The sequence below is a fragment of the Mytilus trossulus genome, chromosome 3 (assembly GCF_036588685.1).
Source record: "Mytilus trossulus isolate FHL-02 chromosome 3, PNRI_Mtr1.1.1.hap1, whole genome shotgun sequence".
Taxonomy (NCBI): Eukaryota; Metazoa; Mollusca; class Bivalvia; order Mytilida; family Mytilidae; genus Mytilus; species Mytilus trossulus.
The window spans coordinates 50,851,669-50,875,361 of record NC_086375.1 but is presented as its reverse complement, the minus strand read 5'-3'; the positions used below and the strand labels follow the sequence as shown (position 1 = coordinate 50,875,361).

At 29.5% G+C, this 23,693-nt stretch overlaps 1 protein-coding gene across 8 annotated transcripts in view; it reads left to right on the top strand.

The window, feature by feature from the left end:
- The window catches only part of LOC134711759 (fibronectin type-III domain-containing protein 3a-like), a 110,571-nt gene extending 86,978 nt beyond the window's left edge, over positions 1–23,593 (top strand). For all 8 annotated transcript variants that reach the window (XM_063572616.1, XM_063572615.1, XM_063572617.1 and 5 more), the window contains 19 exons: positions 331–479; positions 2,274–2,333; positions 2,627–2,765; positions 3,890–3,943; positions 5,686–5,807; positions 6,516–6,675; positions 7,158–7,244; positions 7,554–7,692; positions 8,120–8,185; positions 9,965–10,077; positions 10,354–10,459; positions 11,760–11,932; positions 12,456–12,647; positions 13,142–13,216; positions 13,543–13,796; positions 15,017–15,217; positions 15,601–15,767; positions 16,687–16,811; positions 17,342–23,593. In XM_063572616.1, the coding sequence (XP_063428686.1) occupies positions 331–479; positions 2,274–2,333; positions 2,627–2,765; positions 3,890–3,943; positions 5,686–5,807; positions 6,516–6,675; positions 7,158–7,244; positions 7,554–7,692; positions 8,120–8,185; positions 9,965–10,077; positions 10,354–10,459; positions 11,760–11,932; positions 12,456–12,647; positions 13,142–13,216; positions 13,543–13,796; positions 15,017–15,217; positions 15,601–15,767; positions 16,687–16,811; positions 17,342–17,689 (2,730 nt within the window). In that variant the 3' untranslated portion in view covers positions 17,690–23,593. The remainder of the gene's footprint in view (positions 1–330; positions 480–2,273; positions 2,334–2,626; positions 2,766–3,889; positions 3,944–5,685; positions 5,808–6,515; positions 6,676–7,157; positions 7,245–7,553; positions 7,693–8,119; positions 8,186–9,964; positions 10,078–10,353; positions 10,460–11,759; positions 11,933–12,455; positions 12,648–13,141; positions 13,217–13,542; positions 13,797–15,016; positions 15,218–15,600; positions 15,768–16,686; positions 16,812–17,341) is intronic.
- The last annotated feature ends 100 nt before the right edge of the window (positions 23,594–23,693 follow it).

Here is a 23,693-nt window from a genome sequence, read left to right as displayed (position 1 = left end):
ATGACCATGACTTTAAGGCCAAAATATGTTAGTGCCTGGAACATATTATTTAATCTTCATAGACTTTCAATATTTGGTTAGTTTGTACAGCTTCTTGATAATTTAAAACAACTAAGTTAGAATTATATGCATTTTCATTGTGATTGTTAAAGATTTTGGAACCAATATTTCTTTGTATGATACCATCTGAAATTTACACAGAAAGGGTTCAATATTTTGAAAACAAAAAATATGAAAACATTGCCAAAGAGACAACTATCCACATTTAAAAAAGAATAAAACTTGTTATAATGGGTGACAAAAAATATCAAAATGTTTCCTTCATTTTAGGTAAGTGAAGTTGAATCAAGAAGTGCCTTGATACAATTGGCACCTCCAGAATATGACCAAAGTGAATTCGAGATTGACCCTGGAGAATTTCGTTATGAATTATTACTATCAGATAAAGGCAAAGAGGGAAAATATAAACTAGTGTATAGGTAAGATTTATAACATGAAAAAAATATTAGTTTCATCTTTTATGTTCAAAATGTTTATTTAAATAATCGAGCTTTGCTACCAGTATATACTTTTGATTGAGTCAGCATTGTCTATGTTACTGTGATGACAACTTATTATATATGCCAGCCAAAGCTTGCCTGGCTGCTGGATTTACTGGCTGTGTTGAAGACCAATTGGTGCCTTTTCTGCTTTTTGGTTGAGTTGTTGTCGCTTTGACACATTCCCCATTTCTGTTCTTAATTTTATTCTGAATCTCCTGGTGCAAGAAGTGTCAATGCTGGTTTTCATCAAGGCTATACAATTGTTAAGTTTTCAGATATGTTGATAAGATGCTTGGTATAATCTAAACATGATATTTAGTCTAACCAACCTGGTTTTGAGTAAGCACATATAGCTTGAGATAATTTAATATATGTTACTTCATCAGATTAATCCAGTGGTTGATGAGTCAGATAGAATGGAAAACTGGCTTGTGACCCAAATACTGAACAGAACCTAAAGAGTTATTTCTATTGAAAAAGGGAAAGACCAAATAAGTGATGCATTCACAAAAGGTTGTCATTGTACTATTTTGGAGGATACATGTCTTACCAATACATATCAGGAGTCGGTTTCACAAAAAAACTTACAACTAATATTGGTCTTAAGTCATGAACTAATTAGTATACTTATGATCAATCTTAGTTGTATTTTTTTTATGAAATCGACTCTTGTTTATTTACAGCTATGATCACTTTTAATGTGACTCATATGCACTTCTTTACATTTGTAAAGACCATTATTTTGCCCCCCCCCCCCTACAGTTTCCCAGTCACTTTAATGAGTAGATTTAACCAGTTTATTTAAGGTCTTCTGACTCCTAACATATTTACCACAGATCAAATATTTGAGAGATAATTACATAACAAAAATTTCTTATTTTCTTTGCACAATAAAAGGACCATTGTAGTATGAAGACATAAAATAGGTTAACTTTAAAATTCCAAAATAATTAAAGTTTAAATGTGAATCGGTTTAATGCATTTCGAAACTATGACATAATCAGATATTTATTTTGGTTTTTGTGAATGAAACATTCCTTTTGTTGTTAATATTAAGCTTGGATTATATGGTATGTCTCATTCTCAGGGACACTTATTGTAAAAAGTGAATTTAGATTACAGTAACATCATACACAGTTTTGCAAGTGTAAAATGTTAATGCTCTTTGTATAAAGCTTTATATATCCGTAAGTAAAGAGCAGGATATTCAAAATCTGGTACAAAGTTGCATTATGGTCTGAGGTTTCTGTCTGGCATTTTTACTTTGTCCTTGACTTCATTTTTTATGGTCCAATATCTATTTAAAAAATCTAAAGTTTTTTATCACTTTAGATTTTTCAGTTGTAATTAGTAAAAGGACAACCATATTTGATACAATAATTGATTGCAAGTCTGTCAGACATATTGCATGTCCATCAGACATAATTCATCTGACCTTGAACTCATTTCATGGTTCAGTGTTCAATATTAAGTTTACATAATAAGGTCTAGTTCTCAGGTACTTTGACTAGTAGGTCAACTATATTTGGTAATTTGGAAGATAATAAGTTGAACATGTCTGTCGGATATGTTTTATCTGACCTTGACCTCATTTTCATGGTTCAATGGTCAACCTTGAGTTATTGAGTTTTTGTGATTGATAAAGGAAGCTGGAGGTCCTGAATAGAAAAGTCTACCTTATAATATTATATCATAATAGGCAATATAATATATTGTTATCTTGGTTTTCAGTGGTGATGCCACAGAAATAACATTGAAAGATTTAAAACCTGCTACAGATTACTTCCTAAGGTAGGTTACCTGTTATATCTTCACTATCAGCTTTAGGGTTACATTTGATCAATGGAAACTTTTATATGGTATTAATTCTGAATTAAATGCAAAAGGCAATGAAAACTGATAATTGTTGAATCTTCATAGAGTTTCATTGCTGCATAGTAGATCTACAGCCTAGAAAGGGAAATAACCTGCTTCAAATTTAAAATTTAGAGTCAAATTCACGATTCTGCAAAAGATTTTCTGGACAGGGCTATAAACAAACTAACATTTAAACCATATTTAATCTTGCAATTTGTTTTTTACAGAGTGTGTACTTCACTGGAAGATTTAAAGGGTAAACCTACGAAAGCTGTCCAGTTTACAACGGGTACATGTGAACCTGATGCTCCTGTACCTCCTAAACTATCATCTAAAACTAAAACTTCAATCACACTCAAATGGAATGTAAGTTTGGGACTAGTTTCTTAAAATTTATTATACCAACCAAGAAACTGTAAGACAGAAAATTGTCAGCATTACAAAATCTACAAATATGTCATCTGCTGTTGTCTGTTTGTTCTGTGGTCTAGTTGTTGTCTCTTTGACACACTCCCCATTTCCATTCTCAATTTTATCTATTTTATTTATACCCTTTCCTTAAATGCTAATTTTATTTTCATGATATAGGTTTTAAATATATATACTTATTTATTTATAGAAACAACAATTCTTCATTAAGTTTAGATTAGAGTAATTGAACAATTATGCTATCTACCAAAAATAGCCCAGATTAAGCGTGTTATAATCAAAGGGAGATAATTTATTTATGACATGTACTCATTACATTAATATTTAAGAGCAAAGCTAGATTTAGATTGTAGTACAATAGATCTGACTCATACATGTCTATGAGTGTGTAATGCTTTGTAAAGTTCATTTTCTATTAATATTGAGGGTTCATTTTCATTATTTCAAATGTTGAAAATTTCCATATAGAAATTTGAGATAGACAAAAGTAAGGGAAAATAAATTTATTATTACAGGTAGAAAAGATATTAGTTTCTTTATCAGATTTGATCGTATGATGTGTTTAACCTTGCAGTCATTAATTTCTGGTATTTCCATCTTATTCAGCAAAAATTAATCAAATTTAACTATTTTGTTCTAAATGCCACCATCAATATCAATAAAGAAACCACAAAAAGTTCAAAATTATCATTGAAATGGTGAAGTTTTTTGTTAACTTTATCTGCAGATGAGAAGTCCAGAAAACTGATGATATTATTTCTCTTTCTAATTGGTTCAGAGTAGCAGGTTGGTGATAGGTAAACTGATAGGTATCATTGATGGGGGTCCTAGATTGGCACCGAGCCAGCTTCTTGTAATTTTCTTACTTATAATGCAGGCATACTCTTGAAAATGGTAGCCCTGGTAAAATAGATTGCATTTATTATGTTTTAGTCACTTTATTGCTTTGAACTTTCATTTGGATGGGATTGGACTGTACAGAAAATAAAGATTTAGTATGTAAAAGATAAGACAGACATTGTTGTATAATATATATAATATTCATTGTTTATTTATTTCAGGCAACCTGTGAGAATGGGTCAAAGGTCACTACTTACATGCTAGATTATGATAAGGTATGATATCATCTATTTTAATGCCGTTTATCACATGCCACTGTTTGAGTTCTACACAGTTGTTACATAACTGTTGATGGTTTTATCTTGGTTTTGTGACAATCAGTCATGTCAAAATTACAAAACAGAAGAAAAAAAACACTAAAATTTATTTCTTAACCTAAAAATTGTCAAAACACCTCCGGATAACCTTATATGACATTAAAGATAAAAAAAAACCAATGCAATAATGAAAATTAATAAGCAAAAAAAAACAAAGAATTAATTAGTTTTCAAGATGAAATAGAGATAATTATAGTGAGTGGTTTATTTACGCAGTTCAAATACATGCAGCTGAAGGAGGAAATATTTTGATTAAGAATAGCTTGGGGAATTCTTGACACTGTATGGTTGGGTGCAGCTATTATACAATTATGATAGGGGTGCCAAGTTTAAGTGCAAACATAACTTTAAGGGATGGTTTAGTAGATGGTGTTAATTTGTATTGTCAAATTTCACATGCCCTTGTTCATGAAAATTTTTATTTCTGTAGACTTAAGCTATATATAAATCAGACAGGTGAAATTTAGTGTGTAAGGGTTATAAATTATACACAAAGTATGAGGAAGGCACATGCAAAAACTTAATAACATTATAGCCAGTTAAAACTGTTCAAAAATCTTTTCCTGATAAGTATTTAACATAAGGGCAAGTGCAATATATATATATATCTTATTGTGTACCAAAAGTTATAAAAGCTTAAGAGGTTTAATGATTCTTGTTCAACATTTCGGTTTATAATAAGTACTTTTATCATTTAGCTGAAAGGAAAAGGTTATTTATTTCTTGTGTATAAATGTCAATAAATTTTATACTGAAAGTGAAGATGAAATAGGGTACAACTTAAAAAGTGTGATACATTATGTTTTCTTTGTTCATCTTTAAATGATAGTGTCACTATTAAATCAAAAGAGGATGGTACTAAGTCATTTTCATCAGTAATTGTATTGTTTGAGATGAAAAAAGAGTAATGTAACACTCAATCTGTCAAACTGGACTCTTTTTAATGTTAAACCAATTATAGAAATTTTAATCAAATCATCCTGAAAAACGTGGGATAAAAGTGCACGTATGCAGCTGATTTTAATTTAGGATTTTAAGTCAATTTATTTTGAATTAATTTTGATTTTGAATCCCATATGACCGTTGCTACATAAATTTGAATTCCTAGTATATATTATGTATAAGGTGCTGCAAAACTTCTTAGGCTTAGGTTAAACTTTTACAGTAGAAATCCTTGGTTGATTCCAAGTGGTAACTTGAGAATTATGAATCTCCTATAAAAAAAAAGTCGGTCGAGATTGTTTTTTTTAAATTTTCACTATTGCTGTTCATGAGTTATCACCCTTTATTGATTTTTCAAGGATATCAATAGTTGTAAGTTAAATCCAGTTTGCTGTCATTTTGACAGCCTCTTGTTTATATAAAAAAAGATAGATGTGCCATTTTTGACAATGAGACAATTATCCACCATAGATTTAAACAGCTTTAGTTCAGTGTACAGCCAAATCCACATTGTACAGAAAGCTATAAAATGCCCCAAAATGACAAAATATAAAACATATCAAAAGAAAAAAACAATGGCTGTTTTTTTTAAACTTTTTTTTAATGGAATTTGACTGGAAAGAAAAAGATTGTACTGAACAAAATTGTTTTTTTTACTCAAAATGAAACCTATTTATAGTATTTATGTTGTTTTCTAGGGTCTAGGAGATGGTTTTGTGGAGGTATATAATGGTTTACAGAGACAACACAGAGTGTCAAAGTTACAAGCTTCTACTAAATATATGTTTAGATTAGCTGCAATAAATAATGTTGGCAAAAGGTTAGTATATTATCATTGCTGAAATTTAATTAAGAATTGAATGCTTCTTTTTGTAAATTCATTGGGTTGTAAAAGCGTTGACCGAAGTACATTTTGTATGAATCGTTGAAGCGCTTTATTCTAAAAATGTGCGCACGGTCAACGCTTTTCCAACTCTATGAATTTACAAAAAGAAGCATTCAAAACTTATAATTACATATTTTAGCTATGATCATGAAAACCCAATTTTTTTTAATTCTTTTTTGTGTGCACTTTATTGTGGGACCACATGTTATCATGAACGAAAAGTTTTATTGAGTAATGCAATTGCTGAAGCAATAACAAGTGATGTGCAGTTAGCTAATGAGAATAGAGTATTATAATGAAACATACATCTAATGTAATTATTCTTGGATATTAACTATCTATACTTAACATTTAACCTGCTGCAATCAGCTAATTAGTTCAAGGTGCATTTTAAAACTGATATAAATAAAAATCAAAGAGATCACCATTCCTTTTAAGGACTTCTTGAATTTTTAAATGATTTTATGGTCATTAGATAAATAAATTATACCAATTCATAGCTGTCAAATATAAATTGTAGTTATGCCTTGCTAAGCAATTCCAGTAGTAAAAGTTGTTGGTATAGAAATATTTCTTGATGAATAGTTTTTTATTCGTTACAATTAATTAATGAGAATGAAAACTATAAAATTTCTTTTGCAGTCAATACAGTGAGCCAGTGGCATTTTACACCAGCGGTAGTGTTCCTAACCTACCAGATCCACCCATGTTGTCGGAAGCTTTTGTTAATTCTCTTCTCATATCATGGATCAAAAGGTCAAATGAAGATTCATTCCTTTTACAGATGGAAGATGAACTAACAGTAAGATTTGACATTGATAGAAAAAAAAAGACAGAAAGATAGACAAAGTTCTGATAGTAAACTTATACTCCAAAAATGAAATTATTTTGATCAATCTAATAACTTGATTTGTAATTTAGATTAAGATTATTTCAATGTTTTTATTTTGTTGCACCTTATACAGATCCTTTGTTGTGTTGGTTTTAAAACACTTGATATTAATAAAAAATTATCTTAGTTTTACATCATTAGCTCTGGTTAACCTGAAGACAGCTCTATAAATAGAACACTTAGTTGTTGAGCGGTACAACATCCGTAATAGGTACAATGTTAAAGGACTGTCATTGACCCATTACAAGTACTACATGCTACCACATACTGCTTACAATCATTTATGGAGGAGAAATATTTATGTTTGTTATTTTGAGTCAGCAAGCACTTATACATGTCAATATATGTAATGTTCCATTCTGAGATTTAATTTTTCTGTGTTTATTTTACAGGGTCATGGTTTTATTCCAGTATATAATGGTACAAACTTATCATACAAAATAAAAAATCTACGTCGAAATACAGACTATAAATATCGGGTAGGTAATATTACAAACTGAAAATTACAAATGCACAGTATTCATTAATCTTTATTAATTAATAGTATTTTGCGGGCCTGTATTTTGGCCTAACTTTATATTTTATATGAGTACAAAAATTATTTCATTATCACAGTTAAAAAATCTTGATTTATCTATTGATATTATTTCAATGACACTCAGTCTGTAGAATATTGTAAAATTTCTCTGATTATTTGCTTACATCATTTAATTGTAAATTCTTATGATACTTACTTTATATAATGAGGGTCCACTTCATTTTAAAAAAATACATATTTATGTTCACAGCTAGCAGCAATAAATGACGAGGGCCAAAGTAAATGGAGTGATGCTGTGTCATATAAAACATTGCCAGATAGACCTGCGGCTCCCCCTAAACCCCAGATTAAAGGCAAAATACATGCTCACAGTTTTAAAGTTGTGTGGGGTAAGTATTGTATAGATGACTAACAAGGTAAATTGAGGGCAAAATAAACTGTAAAAGGCCCATGGTTACACTATTTACTAATATTATACCTATATTTTCTGGATTAAATTCAAAAATATATTTGTTTTGAAAATAGGAAAGATTTATACTAATGCAAATTGGAAAAAAAATAAGAAAAAAATCATACATATTGCACCATTATATTTGATTATTGTCACCAAGAATACTATAGCTGTATTGGTTCAGTAAATTGTCAAGCAACTGTATTCCATGTTAGTATGATCCCCCTTAACATTAAACAATCACTAGAAAGGTTTGCTGCATTTAATACCCATTCTAACCATAGTAAGAACATCAAAGTGTGAAATTTGTCCAGTTTGGTCTTAAATCAATCTTGATATTTATTATGAAATGAATTTTATTTCAGAACCTCCTAAAGATAATGGTGGCTCAGAAATTACAAAATATATTGTTGAATTGGACGATGGAAAAGGTATGTTATCAAAGTGATTATTTGATAAGTCCACAATGATTTTAAATAACATGTCATTAATACAATATAAATCAGCGCAAAAAAAAAGATTATTAAATCTGCTAACAGTTAGTGCAACTGTCACATGTAGTAAGAAAATGATTAAGTGTCAGTTACGGGAGCAATAAGTAAAACAAAAAAAACCAACTATAAATGACATAAATAAAAGTTTAATGATAAAAATATAAAGAATTTAATATAAATTATCCTGTTTTTATATTTTGATGATGAGTAAGACCATATTTCATACTACACATACTTTATTTATAAATGTGAAATTTTAATTACATATTGATTTTGAAATGCTTATAAAAGGAGGAGGTAAAATGGATGTTATAATTTTGCAGTTTTAATTTTTTATAATTGTTTACTTTTATAATTTTCCCTCTCTGTCTATATTTTGCTAATTTTTACTCAACTATCTCTTTTAACATTTATGTTGTACTTATGTAATCATTTATATGTAAAATAAAATGTTGTTGAAAAATGTTATTCCCAATCCTATTTATTTCAATTTTAATTGCATGTCCTTTAATTCTTTGTTATTAAGAAAAAAGAAAAATTTATATATGCTGAAGAATTGACCATTACATTACATTTTTATGCCCCACCTACGATAGTAGAGGGGCATTATGTTTTCTGGTCTGTGGCTCCGTTCGTTCGTCTGTGCGTCTGTTCGTCTGTGCGTCCGTTCGTTCAGGTTAAAGTTTTTGGTCAAGGTAGTTTTTGATAAAGCTGAAGTCCAATCAACTTGAAACTTAATACACTTGTTGCTTATGATATGATCTTTCTAATTTTAAAGCCAAATTAGACTTTTTACTTCAATTTCAAGGTCCACTGAACATAGAAAATGAAAGTGGAAGTTTCAGGTTTATGTTTTTGGTCAAGGTAGTTTTTTATGAAATTGAAGTCCAATCAACTTGAAACTTAGTACATATGTTCCCTATAGTATAATCTTTCTAATTTTAATGCCAAATTAGATTATTACCCAATTTCATGGTCCACGGAACATGCTAAAGGATAGTGCGAGTGGGGCATCCGTGTACTTTGGACACATTCTTGTTTCCACCTGAATCAAGTAAACTTTCTTTAATTAAGTGCCTGTCTAGCAGAAATTAGTATCATGTGATATATTTTAAATGCTATTAGGTATCACATGCAACTTTGATGCATTATTTAAAAAGAAAATAATTTGAAAACATATAAATAGTTTTTTATGGAGGTTTATTATTTGCTGCATTTTATACATTTAAATATTCTGAATTTGTTATTGGATAGCCCATTAAAAGTGATGTTTAGAATCATGATATTCTTTTTGCAGGAAAATTGAAATTTATCCTGTCTTAAATGTTGTGCAAATGTCTTTCTTTTCTTAAGAGTATCATCAATGTATTAATGTTTTCTGAATAGGCCAGTTTTAGAATAAGTATTATTGATACGTCTTGTATTTGGTATACAATTGCCTCCATGCATTGTAATAACATGCAGTTTTTAAGGTCCAGATGACTCTGTCTTTCTCAAGTGACTTGCAATTACAGTTCATTGATTAAATTTTTGGAAACAGTTCTTTCATATATTAAGAAATATTACAGATATATTAACATTTCCTTTTAAACTTTAATACAAATACTTATAACATGGTTTACATTTCTCCTGCAAGAAAATTGCTGATTTTTTTTCAGGCAACAAAAAGTAAAGTAATGATACTTTATTTTTATCTCATATAATTTGATGTTGCAGGTTATGAAATGTTGTACGAAGGTAGTGAAAGAGAACATATCTGTGATCATCTTATTCCAGGACATACATACCATGTACGAGTAGCATGTTGTAGTATTGGTGGACGAAGTGAGGTAAACCAGCCTCTTATTCAAATACTAGGATGAATATATTTTGGCCATTCTCTTTTGATACTACTTAACTCAACACTTGAGTATTTTTTTTATCAAATGAATAAAATTAAAGAAAATAAAAAAGTTTGGGGAACTTTAAAATGGAGAATGAGTTAAAAGAAAAAAAATCTTATCAAGATATTTGTAAACCTAATTCTTAATCCCCAGATACTATGCTATATCAGATTCACACATAAATAAAATGAAGTGAATGTTCACATGTTTTATTTGTTTCAGTTTTCAGATCAATGTATAGCAACAACACAGGCGGTTCCGCCAGGACAGTGTCAAGCTCCTAAGTTACAAGGCAAACCTAAAGCTACGTCTCTTCATCTACGATGGAGTAAGTATGGTCACCTAGTAGGTTCAAATATGGTCTCTGTTAAATAGTTGACATAAGAGTTGAAAGTATTTTATTCTATAAATCATAATTTTATGCCTCCATAGGCAACAGAAGCATTAAGTGTTAACATTCCTGTCATTCTGTCTAGCATCTGTCCAATTTTCATTTCTACACCTTAATTTTAAATTGACATCCTAATTCATGAAAAAATCATACACAATACTAAGAACCAAAACCTTTCCAGAGTTATGCCCCTTTTACACTTTTTTGAAATTACTAATCATGAGCTTTGTGTCCTACACATTTTATTTTATTTTATACCATTTGAAATAATGACATGCATCAATTGCATTAAATACATATTTTCTTTCTCTGTATACTACTGCTGTAGACTCATGAAACAATCAAATTTTCTGAATATTTAATAATAGAGCAGTATTGGATAAGAATAAAAAAATAACACAGTTTATAGAAATACTATTTCTAGACGTCAGACCAATGAATGATAAACATATATTGTGGTGATGGCATGTACTGAGAAACACAGAAACCAAAAGTATTCTTTGGTTTCCATTGCTCTACCACTTCCCTATATATGTACATCCTTTTATGACAAAAGAGGATGTGTACTAGACTAGCCTTCTAACCTTCCTATGAGTATGTGTTGTGGTGTCAAAATAAATCATTATTGTTTATGTGGTTTTTCTTGACAAGTTCTTGAAAAATAATTGATAATTATTTTTTATCCATATTTTTTTATCCAAAAGTTTTATTACAATGTTAAAACTAATGTCTGAATATAAGGAGATGTGAGGGAAATATCATTTGTACACTAATTGAGCGACCCAAAATTTAACAAGATATGTCGTGAGCTGACTATTTTTAAAAATGTTAACAATTTAACCACTTTCAAATGTTGAATGATGTTACTCACACCGATTAACGTTCCCAGGTGAACCATTGAAACTCATTCATAAAAAAAGCAGCTTAAGATTGGTTTATGAGAAAATTTATTCAAAAAAGAAAAGACATCAAATTAACTTTTATTACTTGTTCATTCCATGTTAGAGTAATGTTGATCCTTTGATTGCGATGAAGATGAAGACAGGTTTACAATCAATGTTTATATCAAAATGAAAAAGAGTTTTATATCACTAGCTATATAGTGGATGGCAACAACAGTTTATGAAATAAAAGGATTGATTTTTCTGTAAAAACTATAAATAAATGTTTTTATAATTCATATACACTTCTCTCTAAGAAAAGAAACATATTTTAAAATGATTTTTTATTTTTCTAGGTTGCCCAGAATACGAAGGTGGGGCCTCCATAACAGAATTTGCTGCCCAGTTGATCTCACCTGATAACACTAGTCGTGAGGTGTATAAAGGTCGTGACCTTGACTGTATAGTTGCTGGTCTGTCTCCAGGTCGACCATACCTCTTCCAAGTTCGAGCCATTAATCGGGTTGGGGTAAGTGGAAGCATATTTTTTATCAGAATTGTGATGTTTCAATTTTTTTGTATAAGTTCTTCTTATATTAGCTAGTTTGTGATGGAATAAACCAGAGCTTTTTTTAAGGCAGAAATTATCATCATTTCTAGTTAATATCAAGCAATTTAAAGAAGGATCATATAAGATACTGTTAACCATCTTTAGAAACCAATTCTTTGATTGAATTACATGAGAAACATTTTAATTTAAGGATTGGAAAATTGTTTTAATTTTCAAAAGTATTCATAATAAAATTGAGAATGGAAATGGGGAATGTGTCAAAGAGACAACAACCCAACCATAGAAAATCAACAGCAGAAGGTCACCAACAGGTCTTCAATGCAGCAAGAAACTCCAGCACCCGGAGGCGTCCTTTAGCTGGCCCCTAAAAATATATACTAGTTCAGTGATAATGAACGCCATACTAATTTCCAAATTGTACACAAGAAACTAAAATTAAAATACTTATATATTGCAATGATAACATATGATGGCATTTTAGGGAGGACCATGGTCTGAACCTTTAGAGGTTGTAAGTGGTGCAGGGGTCCCAGACCCACCTAAAGCCCCTATGGTTATATGTCGGTCTCCACACAGTGCAATGGTTAATTGGGAAGCCCCTGTCAATAATGGTGCTACAGTAACAGAATATAGAGTGGAATGGCAACACAAGTCAGATCTAGATTTCATGCAGGTATAGTTTGTCTAAGAATTACATTTATTTTAAAAAGAAAAGTAGATATCTTTTTGGGAGTTTTCTTGCAAAATAATATGAAGTATTTTGTTAATTTTAAAAACTTCAAATGTTCATTTAAACAAATGATTTGGGAAAAGGGTAGAGCCCTTTTAAATCCTTTTCCATACAATATTGATTGAATAATCTTATACTTTTTATACATTTTGGTTACATTCATTATTGCAGTGAGTCAGGGTAGGCAATCCCACCTTCTTGAAATATAAATTTGTGTGTTAATAAACTTTTACAAATATTTAATGATGTATTTCCTGCAAATGTTTTCTGTTAATAGATTAACTTTTAAGAAGCTGTATATTTTACTCTTATGAAGTTTTTTTCATATTAATAATGATGAACTTTATTTGACAATGCTTGTGCTATGATATTTTTGTAAAAGTGTTTCATATATTATAATCTACAATAAAAAGTGACAACTTTGTCTATTATTTTAGTTATATCTTGGTCCAAATCTGGGTCATGAGGTCAAAGGTCTGACTGCTGCTTCACTTTATAGTTTTAGAGTTCAGGTAAGCTTTTATGATAAGAAAGTAGGTTAGACAACTGATGCAATTTATTGGATACATTTCCCCCTTACCATTAGCTAGAATTATTGAATGAATAAGTTCTGCACTAAAATTACAGCTCATAAGCAAATGATCATTGTTGAATTATTTTTTTTTTTTTTTTTTTTTTTTTTATATTGAACCCATTTATAAGCTTACCAATATTTTACCAATTTTATCACTTTTACTCTAATATTAGACATTAATTATTTAACTTTTTGTATAAATTCCTGTTGCACATTGTTATATTATTTATAGTATACTTAAGATGTGTTTTATTTATTATCCAGGCAATCAACAGTGCTGGGGCCGGTCCCTTTAGTCCTGTAGCCACAACAGTCACGCCCCCCTCTAGTCCTTCCCCTGTAATACACATTCGTACTAGTGCTACTGCCACCACCATATATCTCACCTGGAAAGATCCTAACTGTAATGGAAGTGACATTATAGGATATAACCTTGACATTGGGGAGAAACAACTGATATCTATTGGTGCCATTACAGAATATACTATTGAGGAGCTGGCTCCTGAAACGTCATATAAGTAAGTTGGCTGTAATTATCTAAAAGTTGTTCTCAATAGCATGCTCAAGAAAAATTGGTTAGTTTTCTTTCCAAGTACAAAATGAAGTGTTGTTATTAAAAAACAATACTGTAAATTCTGAAATTATTGTGATTTGTCATTTTAGACTAAAATGCAATTTAAGTTTTTTGCAATATTGAGAAAAATCCTGTTTTATACATGTATACACAAAATTTCAAAATGCGATATTAAATTATTGCGATTATAACCCTGTCACATTTTTGTAATAATTTTAGAATTTACAGTACTTTCAAACAAAAACCTAGATTTAGTGCAAGTCTGGTAATAGAGATTAGTGATATATCTATGTTCAACAGGGTTCATTTTTACCCTAGATTTAGTGCAAGTCTGGTAATAGAGATTAGTGATATATCTATGTTCAACAGGGTTCATTTTTACCCTAGATTTAGTGCAAGTCTGGTAATAGAGATTAGTGATATATCTATGTTCAACAGGGTTCATTTTTACCCTAGATTTAGTGCAAGTCTGGTAATAGAGATTAGTGATATATCTATGTTCAACAGGGTTCATTTTTACCCTAGATTTAGTGCAAGTCTGGTAATAGAGATTAGTGATATATCTATGTTCAACAGGGTTCATTTTTACCCTAGATTTAGTGCAAGTCTGGTAATAGAGATTAGTGATATATCTATGTTCAACAGGGTTCATTTTTACCCTAGATTTAGTGCAAGTCTGGTAATAGAGATTAGTGATATATCTATGTTCAACAGGGTTCATTTTTACCCTAGATTTAGTGCAAGTCTGGTAATAGAGATTAGTGATATATCTATGTTCAACAGGGTTCATTTTTACCCTAGATTTAGTGCAAGTCTGGTAATAGAGATTAGTGATATATCTATGTTCAACAGGTTTATTTTAAACTTACTTCACTGGTAATTGTTTGACAATGAATTTCATGATGAAGTCAGTTTCTCTTATTGAAAAAGTAATGTTTTAACTATAGTTAGCATATATAACAGTTGTTAGGGGTACAGGCTTGTTTGGCCAGGTATATCTGACCTTGACCTCATTCACTAGTGATAAGTTTTTCCAGATAATTCAGTTTCTTTTATTCTATTAGAAATAGAGCATCTGTATTTGGCGTTGAATGTAATTGAATAGAGTAATAAATGTCTTATAGGAAACAGCTCTATATATTATTTTCCGTCTTATTTTTACAGAATACGAGTACAAGCTGTAAATGGAATTGGTGTAGGTGCTTTCAGTTCTCCTGTCAAGGTCACTACTCGACCTCTTCCTCCAAATCCTTCAAGATTAGAATGTGTATCGTACGCACCTAACAGTCTCAAGTTAAAATGGGGGGATGGTCGTAACCTGGATCTACTCACTTACACCTTAGAGATGGAAAAAGAAGATGGAAAGTAAGAATGGCGTCTTTTTAAACAGTTCAGAAATCAGCTTAATTCTTTTTGTACAATTTCAATAATGCCAAAGTGTCAAATTCTTGCATTTTAAATGCAAAAAATGATTTGATTGTTATTTATTTATGCACTATCTTTATTATTGTGAAAAGTACATTAAAGGCATTAAAAAAGAATAACTTTTGAATTGTATAATGAATATAATTGCATAGCTCGTACAAAATAAAATTCTACTCGAGACAATATTCCCAAATCTTCATGCAATAACCCTATAAAATTACTAAAAAAAAATATCAACTGAAAATTCAAGAAAATAAATTTAATTTTTCCTTCAACTCCCATTTGTTTTATTGTTCCATTAAGGTATATTTGTTTTCTTTTAGCTTCCAAATGGTATACCAAGGCACATCTAATTCCTACAAAATAAACAAATTACAAGAGATGACAAGTTATGACTTGCGTTTATTTGCCAGTAATGCTGCTGGTAGTGGACCATACTCAGAAGTGTATACATTTACCACATTAAAGGCACCTCCACCGGCTCCCAAAGGTATTACACATTATTATAACCAATCATCTTTACATATTTCAAATTGCTTTTAATGAAGTTATTGCTGCCATAATAACATGCCAAAACATATAAGCAGCATTTTTATATTGTTGTCCTTTTGTATTTGAAAACATTGACATTTCTTTTTTGCATTGTTCATAATAATGTGTGAAATTGAACTTGAGAAAATATCCTTCATTGAAATCCACAAGAATTTGTAAATATACAGTATAAACGAAGCAATAATTTTACATATGTGGTAAACTTTACCTTTAAAAACAATGAAATGTGGCAAAAAATTGTGCATCAAATGTAGATTTAATTAAAAACAATTGTTGTAAACTATACCTTTAGAAAAAAAGATGAGATATTTTAAGAATTCCTGCATCAAGGGTATTTTAATAAGATATTAGTTTGTCTTATGTTTGTTAATTTGAAATAAACTGGATTATCATAATAAGGTCTATACTCATTACAAACAGTTAATTTGGTAGACAAATAGGAAACTTAAGAAGTAAACAACTAATCAATAGCTCCTAGCAAATATAATGCTAAACATTTGGAGACTCTTGAGATGTCCTTTTGTACTGCTATTTATAAAGTTGTGTTGCTTACTAGTGACATAAAACACAAACTTGTCATACACAAGAATAGGAATATGAAAGGTAATATTTGACGTGTAACAGTAAAAATAAAGAATTCAAATAAAAAAGTGAACAATTACACCATGAAATAAAGTAGAAACAGCATTAAATAATATTATGTCCAGAGAAGTCACTACTCCAGTAAAATACAAAACAAAAAGCAATAATTAGACATCAGCATTATTTATTTGTGGAAGAAGGATAAAGTGAAATACTTAAACCATGTAATTAATACAACAGAACCAGTTATAATATATTAATGATGTTGATTTCAGCTCCTACAGTAGAGGATGTTCAGTTACACAGCTGTTTTGTACAATGGCAAGGATGTAAACCCATGGGTTCTGATACCATATCATACATATTACAGTTATATTGTAGAGATCAAGACTTTAAACAGGTAAATACACACTACTTAGAACATGCCAGGTATATAACACATACAATGTGCAGGAACAACTATCTCAGATATATTATACATAGAATATAAAGGAATACATATGTTAGATATATTAGGCATACAACAAAAAATGTGATATGTATGAAACTTTTAAAATATGTGATGCGAATATTATACATAAAATACTCAGCATGCTAAGCAACAAATATACTAGGAATATTACACATTAAAGATGCCAGGTATATAACACACACAAAACTTAGCAAACAATATGTCTACTATATTACATCTACAATAGTTATCAATACTGTAATAAATGTATTATACATACAATACCTTAAAACAGTATTTTCCACACAATATCTAGCAAAAGAATGTGGACATCTAACATACTAACATATTATTATTACATCTGACATACTAACATATTATTATTACATCTGACATACTAACATATTATTATTACATCTGACATACTAACATATTATTATTACATCTGACATACTAACATATTATTATTACTATTGTAGGTATATTGTGGACCTGAATCACAGTTCTTTTTGACTAATTTAAACCCTAAGACTGACTACATGCTGAGAGTTTGTGCAATAAGACATTGTTCCGATGGTTCAGGGGACGTCATAGGTGCATTCAGTCCTAGTCACACATTTATGACACGAGGTCACGAACCTATATCTTCCTCGGATACACGTGTGTCAGAAACAAAATTTGTGGAACCAAAGCAATTGACAGATCAACAGTGTGCTGTGATTATTTTGTGTGCATTTGTGTTTTTAGCCATTCTTGTAGCTATTTTGCTGCAACAGATTATTTCATGGTCAAGTGGGCATTCAAATAGAGATGACGATATATTGTGAAAGGAGTCTATTTGCTTCATTGTCTCCAAACTAAGGAGGAAATTGCATCAGCATTTGGGTGAGGAGTTGGTGCCGCAGTGGCATCAAAGTATACTTGTGTTCATTGCATTACTACATGGTTGGAGTGGAATACAGTCATTCATTTTACAATTTTTAACCTCACCGGTGGAAGGAAATATTTGTTGTATTCCACAGGGGGTATTTTTTCTGCCTTTACACTTGTTAAATTGCTATTGTCAAGTCAAATCCATTTTGTTAAAACTTTTTGTTGGTGGATTCATTCTACTGGGTATTTATTATATTTCATGTTACACGATTGGCTGATTTTAAAAAAAATTGTTGTTTACCTGTTAAATGTGATTCGATTGGCTGACTGACAGTTGTTATGAGCTCATTGTTGTAGCTTTCTGTGAATAGATTATAAATATTGACCAATCATAATCATTGTAACAAATTTTAATGTTTTTTGACATTTTAAACTGCTTCCATGACATGGTTTCCCCAGACCAGATTGTTAGAATAACTGCTTCTGTAGTAAATGGTAGAAAAAAGTAGTCAATGTGAAATTTTTGCCAAAAAAAATAAATCAATAATATATTTTATTTGTGGTATTTATTGAACAGATTATTTGTCTGAAGTTTTATATTAGTTGCATGCATCTCTCACTGTATTGTACATAGGGTCCCGATGGAGATTCAAACATGAATACATTTATTATTTAAGGTAATGGAAATATATATCATATTTAAGTTTTATTTACAGTACTGAAGAAATTTCTTATCTTAACTTTTACCTAAATAAATGTATAATGATTAATCTATAATTCTAATATTCAATTTGAAAAACATAGATTCATTTGATATAGATAAACATTTTCACAAGTAAACATAAACAAGAAAAATGTAAACGTATGCAGAAACATAAAGATAATCTATTTAGAATTAGTATGCCATATCTTCTCAGCTTATTGTATACAGTAGATAGTGCAATGAGCACAATCAACAATACACACAATCCCACCAGAGAACTATTTATATAATGGTAATATTACCAGTGAGAGATGCATCAATACTTGTGTGGGAGAACTACTGAATTCATGTGATACATTATATAAGCTTGTTATATCTTTTTATCTACAATCATATATACAAGTCTATTACACTAACTATTTCTTACTGGAAATGTTAACTAATTGATAAATTGTTAAAGGCATGAACTGAGAAGTTTAATGAATTAAATCATATTCAACCATAGCAATACTGTATTCATGTATTTCATGAACAAAGTACTCTTATATATGTTCAATTCTGTACAGCATCAGTCGAATAGCAAACTTTCCTTATTTCAGCGGAAATGGTGAAGTAATATTTTACAGATCTACCTGATAATATTCATATGTTTAAATCAAAGTTAAAATTCGTTTATAAATTCAACAACTGTGATAATTAAAGGATAATATATTGTATATATGATTGCAAATAAAAAGTATAAAATAAGCATAAATCATTCTTATTTGTATGTTTTGCTGTAACTGTTTCAATATTTCTTGGGTAAGAAATGTTTATTTGAAGTTCACAATCTGCTTGGTTACCTCCCTTTATATAAGATATACTTTTCAAGCATTACAACTCTGTTAAAACAACACTGTTTTGACAATTACTTTTGATACCAATAGTCCTAAGATGACATCTTTTTGTCGTAATGTGCAGCCCTTAGCATAGCACTGTATGTAATTTATTCTACTTTGGTTTTGATTGAAAGAAATTTGTCTGCGTATAAAAATGGGTTTTCCTGGAAACTATGAAAAACATTTGAATTTTAAATTAATATTGTTGTAAAACTTCTGACATGTGAGAAATGTTTATACAGTTACAGCAATACATAATAAATTACCATGTGATTATTCATAAATACAGAGGCATTTTTAGGGGTAAATGTCATTTTAAGATTTTGACCGTCAAGTCCAGTCTCATTAAATCATTTTTTTCTTCGTTCTTTTAAGAGTTGGTTAAGAGGGATCAGCTAAATTCATTATCACAATTCATGCATTGTAATGTTATTGATAAAAAAAGAACAATCATCTGGAACAAATTAACATGGATAGAGGATATATTTACTTATTTTTAACAGTGTAACAAACATTCAGAATGTTAGCAGCAAAAGTTAAATGACAGTGTATAAGTATGTACCGGATTAAAGATCATAATATATAAAAGCTATTTGTGGTATAAGAACCATTATTAATCATTCTTGATAGGAAAAAAGTACATTTATACTCTTGTTAATTAATATGGTTTAAGAGAGGTAATTATCACCTCTTTTTACTGTGTGTTTGTTTATGGTTTTATCAACTTTTGTCTGGTTTTAGGCATAATATATACATGGTATATGTATAATTTTACAACAGTTTAAATTTTGTACAATTGAATACAAACAATACTTCTATTGTAAAGTTTGAAAATAAAACTTGCTATCTCATTCGTAATATGTGAATAATGTACACTGGGCTGTTAGATTGTTTGTCACACTGTTAGTATCTTTGACAGAGGTCCGCTTTATAATAATTCATAATGCATAATTGATCATATTCATCTTATTTATTTATAGGTTGTATTTTTGGGATTGAAATCTTAAAATGACATGGAGCTATACTACACTAGTCAAACATAAATGCTAATAGTATTTGTATTATATTTTCAAATTATATGTAAACTTTGTGATTATATAATGCAAAACAATCAGGAGATTTATTTTCTGCATGTAAATGTTTAATGCATCATTATCAAACAGACATTTTCAAAATTTCTGGAGACAAAAATGTATCTCGCTTTTTCAATCTCTCTCTTTTTCACTCTCTCTCTCTAAATAAATAAATAAACAACATGAAGGATATCAATAATAATTGCAATATATATAATATACATTGCAATTTGTTATAGAGCTAGTCAAAATTTGATAATAAAGTATTGATGAAATAAAATGTTTCTAGACCGAAAAGGGGTATAACTAAGTAGGAAAGACCAGTTTTAAGAGTAGAAGCAAAAGAAGACGCAAGGAAAATTTAAATAAATTTGTGCCTAAGACAAGGTGATATATGTACACTGGAACAGTTGCCAATATATATTTATTTTGATTTAAAATTCTATGGCAATGAAATGTTTTATCAGACAATAAAGGGTGTAACTAATAGTATGTGTAGAAAAAGATTGCAGGGTTTTGTTATACTCCAGAATTCATAGTTTGTTTCGTTTAACTGTCCATATATGCATCTGCATTTCTTTCTTTATATCCCTTCATTTAACCAATATTATACTGATATTTTACAGAGGAGGTGGTTTTATTTATTAAGACAATGACAAGGGACCACACCATTTTACAAGTGATATTACTGATTTTGCTTTTAGGCTTTCTACATGCAATGATTTGTTTTTGATGAAATGAATTTTTGCTCCCCATATTTTTAAATTTCTTTATCTTAAAATCTTTAATTGATATAATAATGTTCCTCCATTTGCAACCTTGACATTAATTTACATTGGGTTTGAAAATAATGAGGATATAGGTTCAACTAAAAATTGAAACCCAGTATCATACTGCAATGCATGTGATTGCATGCTAAGGTATGGGATAGGCTTGCTATAAACAAACAATAAACACTTGTCAATGGTTTAAAAAAGCATGGGGGGCAAGTAACTATGACCAACAATTTGACCTTTTATAAAAAACTATTACATTAACATTGGCAGGTAGCATATTATTATTTTGGGTTAACCTTAGAGTTAGTATAAATATGCTGCAGCATTCTGAACAGAAACAAATGTGAAATTTATTGTCTCCAGGTTATTTTGAATTATGATCTGTAAATGAAGTTGTGCATAATGTACAATAATAAATTGGCAAATAATGTACAATTGTGAATATTGTGTTTGTGACCCAAATTTCTTTATGTGTATTAATATAGCCCAGATCTTTTTATTTCCTGTAAACACGGTGCTGAACAACAAACATCACATGATTCATCATGTGATCATTAGTGTAGAGAAACCATTCATCTAGGATTGGGGTTTTATTCATTATTAAATGTTTTCTGGTTTTCATGTCTCTTCAAAACTTAATCAATTGTTTATTAGATGTAAAATATTGTTAACTGCTTTGTCAATGGTAAAGCCAGACAGATTACACTGCAGAACAACCAGTGATGTGGTACACTGTTATTCAACCAAGTCTCTTTTTACAATACTTATTACCTTCTATAAACCCTCATCTAAATACCGAACTTCAGTTGTAAGATAATGGCCAGTATTAAGTGCAATAAGAAGTTTCTCTGAAAAGCAACTAAAAAATTAATGTTATTTATAGATATTATGTGAATTAGAAGTAAAAATTAGACAGATCCAGATGTATTTAGGAGTGCAGTTTCAATGAAATAAACAAAACTATAAAAAGTTAATAAAGAATTATCTGAAATAGTGGGCGCTCTTATGCAAGACTCTGGATGTGTTTAACCTGTAGTGAATGTTTTTTCTTGCCAGATTAGGTTGTCTCATAGATGGTTCCGATTTCTTTGGGCTTACAGAAATTGAAAAAACTCAGAACTCTATTTCTCACATTTACAAGTAAATGATAAAAGTTTTATTTTGTCAAATTTGAAGATATACAAAGGTTAATATTATTTTGTTTCATCAAAAATAATTATGATTTAGTTGATTTGTTATTTGATGAAAATTTTTAACAAAAACATATTTAAGAATCCACCAAACAAACATTTTTCACTAGTAAACAAAAATATATATAGAGATTATTTGTTTGGTATTATACTTTGTACCTTTGTCTTTCTTATATATTTGTTCATTAAGCATGACATTTATTCTATATCTCTTGCATATCTATATTTTGTTTATATATTGATCACTTTTAATGTTCACACAATAGAACTGTCTCCACAAATTGTTATTAGGTAGGGCAAGTCTTGCATGAGGAATCTCTAGGATATTTTTGTGATTTGTTTTAAGTGTGTTTATCTGATAATAACTGAATCAAATTTTTTGCATTGTGTTTAATATATAGAAACTTATCACAAATGTTTAATACAGATGAATTTAATTTCAAATATGATTTGTATTGGTTGTATTTCAAAATGTTAAGTATTAGATAACCTTTTCTTAGTGTGTAGGTCTCTTTCCAGAACTTCTTGAATAAATTGATTGTTGTCTTTTAATTGCACATTGTGAAGGCAGAGGTCAGAGATAGTTGAAAAAAAAAGTTATTTTATAAATAAATAAAATCTTAGTTATCTTTCTCAATCTGACTACATGAATGCATATCAGTAATTTTTGCTTTTTTTTTTATATAATTAATATTTTTTGTCAAACCAAGCTTAAAAACTGTTTATTGTGGTATTATTCACTTCTTCCTATTTTGTTTTTAATGTCTTAAGTTTAGCAAGGAACTATTTTAAATAATTAAAAATTACATATAAATTACATAATAGTACAAAATTAAATAAGACATACATTGCTGTAGAACATCTTTCATGACCTTGATATTTGTTTGAAATCAGTATTTGTGGATGTGTAAAGATTTGTGTATCTTACCTTATGGCTATGAGACCTACATATTCTGTTGATTCACTGCCTTTAAATACATGTGTTGTGAAATATTGGCCCAGTTACCTTACACATCTCATTCTAAAACAATGGTTTATCTGTCATGTTGTTCGTACCTGAAGCTTTAAATGATATCCAAAACAAATAAATAATTATGGATTGGTCTATTGATGAAATAGTTAACAATTTATGCCCGTCTTTGTTCAAAATAGTTGTTAATATATTTATTATGCTGTAATGTTGGGTCATAAGTAAATATATATTATATATATTCTATCAATAAAACTTTCAAATCTTATGTTATTTACTTAATTTTGTTATTTTTTGCTGCTTTGAAAATATCTGCCTGTCAATAAAAGAAAAGATATCAAGGGAGCAATCAGAATTCTGATGTTGAA